Source organism: Dendrobates tinctorius, unplaced genomic scaffold, assembly GCF_039654945.1.
Source record: "Dendrobates tinctorius isolate UK_male_01 unplaced genomic scaffold, ASM3965494v1 ptg000239l, whole genome shotgun sequence".
Taxonomy (NCBI): domain Eukaryota; kingdom Metazoa; phylum Chordata; class Amphibia; order Anura; family Dendrobatidae; genus Dendrobates; species Dendrobates tinctorius.
The window spans coordinates 502565-508737 of NW_027361906.1; the positions used below are offsets into that span (position 1 = coordinate 502565).

A 6173-nucleotide genomic window follows, 5' to 3' on the forward strand; every position below is an offset into this window, starting at 1 on the left:
AAGTGCTTGGTTTTCTCCAATCGGGTCTGGAGGCCAGACTGTCCCTGGGCTCGCTTAAGAGCCAGGTGTCAGCGCTCTCAGTTCTTTTTCAAAGATGCATTGCTAACAAGCCGCAAGTAAGGACTTTTCTTCAGGGGGTTTCCCGATTGGTTCCCCCTACAGACGGCCACTAGAAACGTGGGACCTCAACCTGGTCCTGACAGTATTGCAGGGACCTCTCTTCGAACCCCTTAGGGAAGTCCCACTTCGCCTTCTATCCCAGAAGGTGGTCTTTCTGGTGGCAATCACCTCGCTACGCAGGGTGTCTGAATTGTCGGCATTCTCCTGCAGACGGCCCTTCCTGGCTTTTCACCAGGACAAGGTAGTTCTCCGTACGGTCCCATCCTTCCTTCCGAAGGTTGTGTCCAACTTCCACCTCAATGTGAAAATTTCACTGCCATCCCTTTGCCTGGCTCCAGTTCATAGAGTGGAGAAGTCTCTGCATACGCTTGACCTCGTCAGGGCATTGCGTATATACGTGTCTAGGACTGCGGCCTTCCGGAAGTCTGATTCCCTTTTCCTTCTTCCGGAAGGCGTCCGCCCGGGTCTGCCAGCTCCAAGGCTACCCTCGCCAGGTGGATCAAATCCACCATACAAGAGGCTTACTGCCTTAAAAATTCTCCTCTTCCGGCCGGTATTACGGCACATTCTAAACGGGCGGTAGGGGCCTCCTGGGCCACTCGACACCAGGCTTCGGCTCAACAAGTGTGTAAGGCGGCCGCTTGGACTAGCCTACACACGTTTACCAAACACTACAGAGTTCATACCCAGTCCTCAGCGGACGTGAGCCTGGGTAGACGGGTCCTGCAGGCGGCGGTGCCCCAAGTTTAGGGTCCTGTCTGCACAATATTCGTCCATTGCTTCCCACCCAGGGTCTGCTTTGGGACGTCCCATGGTTCTGTGTCCCCCAATGAGGCAACAAAGGAGATTTTTGTGTACTCTCCGTAAAATCTCTTTCTCTTAGCCTCAAATTGGGGGACACAGCTCCCACCCTGTTGCCCTTACGGGTCGTTGTTACGGTTGGGTTCTCATATTGTTCTTTGAGCTCGTACATAGTGGCCTTCTTACAGGCATGGTTATGTTATTTCTGTTATATTCCTTCTAATGCTTTTGCTCAAAACTGGAGAAGGCTGATGCCGTCCAGGGGTGTATACTGCAGAGGCGGAGCCATAGTTAGTCTTTTTCAGATTATGCATAGTGTCGCTTCCTAGTGGACAGCAGCATAACACCCATGGTTCTGTGTCCCCCAATTAGATGCTAAGATAGATTTTACGGTGAGTACACAAAAATCTCCTTACTTTCCTCAAAGAGACAGTGACACCTCTTCTTCTTTGATATATATATATATATATATATATATATATATATATATATATATATATATATCAAAGTTTCAGTACTTGGTCTGCAAGTCAGTCTCCTAAGGACGAAGACAATTTTTCTTCATGTGCTTAAGTTGTTTGTTTGTTCTTTTCTCACCTTTTTCAAGAGCCATAACTTTATTTATTACAAGTAGCTGGGACGAGTTGTAGTTTTGACACCTTAAGTAGTATTAAAAGGAATGTCCACTCCTGAACACAATTATCTGACTATATTTTATTATTTCCTAATAGATTATCACATTTTTTTAGTTCATTAGGGTTTAAAGGAAAAAAAAAAAATCATAGAAACCGTCATTAAGTAGGTGAGCTGATGTTACCCCCATTATATAGCACTGACACCCCCCCAGGAATCAATAGTTGCATCGGGCTTTTATGTGTTAGTGATCGGCGCTGCAGAGGGAGGATTGGGAGGTTAATAACGCGTTGTGGCTGCCTAAGAACATAATGGGATCAGCAGCTTGCTGACTGTTTCCATTTCACAGTAGGTGATTAAAGCTGAGAAGAGGAAACGGTAACGTAGGTTATGTGATTCCCTGTGGAGCTTCACCAGAGTTTTGTTTTTCGCCCATTTCTGATGTATTTGACACTTTTATTTTCACAGATATAAACGGCATTGATTTGACGCCGGTTCAGGACACGCCAATGGCGTCCAGGAAGGAGGACACATACGTTCATTTTAATGTCGAAATTGATATCCAGAAACATGTTGAAAAACTTACAAAAGGTGAGTGCGTTATAACCCTGTGCGATGGCGCCTGCACGAGCAGAGGCGCAGCTGCCAGCGACTGAGGGGGGACTAGCGGTCACCAGAGGCGGTGAAGGATGGTGAGGGGCACAGGACAGGGGCCTCTTTATAGGATAACAGTGATGGGCGGCACAGTGGCTCTGCGGTTATCGCTGCATGTGGTGGCGACATTGCGGTTCACACTGTTTCTTTGAATTTCTGCAGTCCTAGCACAACAGCTGCATGAGTTCCCATGTTCTCCCCCTGTTTTCAGGGTAAACACATAGGATGCCCATCTTTAAAGGGTACAGACGCTCATTACTGTAGCACATGTGGTCTGAATATATGCAGAGGGGGTTATTTTTTTTTGCCCCCTCTAGGTTTATTAACCCTTTTACATCTTGGTTTCCAGGGGCTGCTATATTTTTCGAGTTCAAGCACTACAAGCCGAAGAAGCGTTTTACTAGCACAAAGTGTTTTGCCTTCATGGAGATGGATGAAATCAAACCGGGACAGATTGTAATAGAGCTGTAAGTGACCCGGATGCTGCACATACCCCGGCCACTGCTAATGACTTATCGTACAAAGGTAGTAAATTACCAGGATGTAATACTGTCACCAGGTCTGTGCACAGTGACTGCACCAGCAGAATAGTGAGTGCAGCTCTGGAGTATAATACAGGATGTAACTCAGGATCAGTAATGTAATGTATGTACACAGTGACTGCACCAGCAGAGAATAGTGAGTGCAGCTCTGGAGTAAAATACAGGATCAGTAATGTATGTACACAGTGACTGCACCAGCAGAAAAGTGAGTGCAGCTCTGGAGTATAATACAGGAGGTAACTCAGGATCAGTAATGTATGTACACAGTGACTGCACCAGCAGAATAGTGAGTGCAGCTCTGGAGTATAATACAGGAGGTAACTCAGGATCAGTAATGTATGTACACAGTGACTGCACCAGCAGAATAGTGAGTGCAGCTCTGGAGTATAATACAGGAGGTAACTCAGGATCAGTAATGTATGTACACAGTGACTGCACCAGCAGAATAGTGAGTGCAGCTCTGGAGTATAATACAGGAGGTAACTCAGGATCAGTAATGTATGTACACAGTGACTGCACCAGCAGAATAGTGAGTGCAGCTCTGGAGTATAATACAGGAGGTAACTCAGGATCAGTAATGTATGTACACAGTGACTGCACCAGCAGAATAGTGAGTGCAGCTCTGGAGTATAATACAGGAGGTAACTCAGGATCAGTAATGTATGTACACAGTGACTGCACCAGCAGAATAGTGAGTGCAGCTCTGGAGTATAATACAGGAGGTAACTCAGGATCAGTAATGTATGTACACAGTGACTGCACCAGCAGAATAGTGAGTGCAGCTCTGGGGTATAATACAGGAGGTAACTCAGGATCAGTAATATAATGTATGTACACAGTGACTGCACCAGCAGGTTAGTGAGGTTAGATCTGGGGTATAATACAGGATGTAACTCAGGATCAGTAATGTATGTACACAGTGACTGCACCAGCAGGTTAGTGAGGTTAGATCTGGGGTATAATACAGGAGGTAACTCAGGATCAGTAATGTATGTACACAGTGACTGCACCAGCAGAGAATAGTGAGTGCAGCTCTGGAGTAAAATACAGGATCAGTAATGTATGTACACAGTGACTGCACCAGCAGAATAGTGAGTGCAGCTCTGGGGTATAATACAGGATGTAACTCAGGATCAGTAATGTAATGTATGTACACAGTGACTGCACCAGCAGAAAAGTGAGTGCAGCTCTGGAGTATAATACAGGAGGTAACTCAGGATCAGTAATGTAATGTATGTACACAGTGACTGCACCAGCAGAATAGTGAGTGCAGCTCTGGGGTATAATACAGGAGGTAACTCAGGATCAGTAATATAATGTATGTACACAGTGACTGCACCAGCAGAATAGTGAGTGCAGCTCTGGGGTATAATACAGGAGGTAACTCAGGATCAGTAATATAATGTATGTACACAGTGACTGCACCAGCAGAATAGTGAGTGCAGCTCTGGGGTATAATACAGGAGGTAACTCAGGATCAGTAATATAATGTATGTACACAGTGACTCCACCAGCAGGTTAGTGAGTGCAGCTCTGGGGTATAATACAGGATGTAACGGATTTGTTTTTCCTTTTGATTGCAGCTACAAGAAACCAACAGACTTTAAACGGAAGAAGCTGCAGCTGCTAACCAAGAAGCCACTGTATCTCCACTTACACCAGACATTGCACAAGGACTGACCACTCTGCTGTCTTCCACCTCTTCTCCCCTCCCTTATGGGCTGTGCTCCCCCCTGTAGAAGGCTGTGCCCACCTTGCAGCATGACTGTCTGTGTCCCACAGCAATAAGAGCCCGAGCTGCCCGTCCGCATAGAACTTTGGTGACTGGTTCACTTTTGTATATATTACATTGCGGCCACATCTACTGGACCCTTTAGTTCTTGTTTTGTTTTTTGAAACTTTTTTACATTCCAGAATTCCCCACAACAACTAAAATTATTACAATGTTATAAAATAAATCCTTTTTTTTTTTTTTTTTATGTTTTGAGACTGCAGGAATTTATATTTTACAGACTTCTAGATTTCCAGTTTGTTTTTTGTTTACATCCACCTGTAATTTTCCCATGTTTTGTACCTGATCACATTCATCTTATAAAGTGATTTTTCTACTTTGATTTTTTTTTTTATCCTTTTTGTTTTATAAATGAATTAAATATAACTGGTAAATCTGAAGATTTCAGAATAGTCTATAGAGTTGATTTTAATGAATGAAGAAGCTGCTGGGAAAGGACCTGGTGGGTTTGTTGTACTTTTTTTTTTTTTTTATAATTTGGCGTTATGGTTTTTCTGTTGACTGTGGTAAGTAGTGCTCCATATAAAGGTTTGTTCACATTTTATAATCAGTTTTATTTGATTGCTGGCCTTTTTTTTAACTTATCGCTCCCATGGAATCGGATCTGCAAAATTGAACCAAAACTTGGTGTTTTTCTTCAATCAAGACCCAAGTATTGGACATAAGTATCCCGTCGACGTTGCAGAATAAAGGATTGGGCAGTCGGATTTCTGTCCTTGATCCTTCTCTTCTCACTAGAGATGTGACTGCGGCTTTTCATGGCTGAGCTTAGGTCCCAATGTACATATGAGAAAGTTTGACTTTTGTCTATCACAATTCAGATAAATAATCTTGCAGTTTTTACATTGGCCATAGGAAAAATTAGTAAAAAAACAAACAAACTGTCTTTTCCATGAGTTTTCAGCAATTTCATTATCTTCAGAGACAGGATTGCAATGATTGATCACGCCTCTAATACAGAGGCAATAACACAGGATCTACCAATCACAATAGGCAATGTCACAGCTCAGCTCCTCCCTTCATTATGACCTTTGCACATGCTCATTAGATGCTTCGATACGAAAATTGCAGCTAATGTACATGTTAAATATGTAGTTAAGTAAAAAAAAGTAGGAAAAACTGCTAAACTTCTAATTTTAATTACCATAATACATAGCCATATTGGAAAAAGCAATAAAAAATTTAATACAATCTGAGATATACAAAAGGTGACTGGATATCCTAAAGGAAAACCGTCCTTGATAGGACAAGTTATGCCATTGCTTGAGGTTTTCTCCACAGTTAGACATCTGAACCCAAAATGCTACCTCTGATTTTCATGGATCGCACTCATACCTGTGATACTCTATGGGGCCATACACACGTCTGATTTGTCAGACCAAAAGGCCCATGAAAAAATGGAGACCTGTTCAATTGTGTTCCAAGGGTCCCATCGCAATCTTCAATTTGTGCGTAAAATATAATTCACTGTCAGAATGGAGAAACTATATTAAAAAAAAAAAGTCCACTTCTCCAGACGCAAGAAAGTCATATGACCCTCTCTGAGCAGAGTAATCGGACGTGTGAATGAGGTCTTAGGTTGCACGTGCACACACTTGCTTAATTTAACAATGAGATCTAAAAAAAAAAAA

At 43.1% G+C, this 6173-nt stretch overlaps 1 protein-coding gene across 2 annotated transcripts in view; it reads left to right on the forward strand.

Annotated features, from left to right (window-relative positions):
* AIDA (axin interactor, dorsalization associated) overlaps window positions 1-4922 on the forward strand; it is a 32154-nt gene extending 27232 nt beyond the window's left edge. For both annotated transcript variants that reach the window (XM_073556784.1, XM_073556785.1), the window contains 3 exons: window positions 2023-2145; window positions 2558-2675; window positions 4334-4922. In XM_073556784.1, the coding sequence (XP_073412885.1) occupies window positions 2023-2145; window positions 2558-2675; window positions 4334-4430 (338 nt within the window). In that variant the 3' untranslated portion in view covers window positions 4431-4922. The remainder of the gene's footprint in view (window positions 1-2022; window positions 2146-2557; window positions 2676-4333) is intronic.
* The last annotated feature ends 1251 nt before the right edge of the window (window positions 4923-6173 follow it).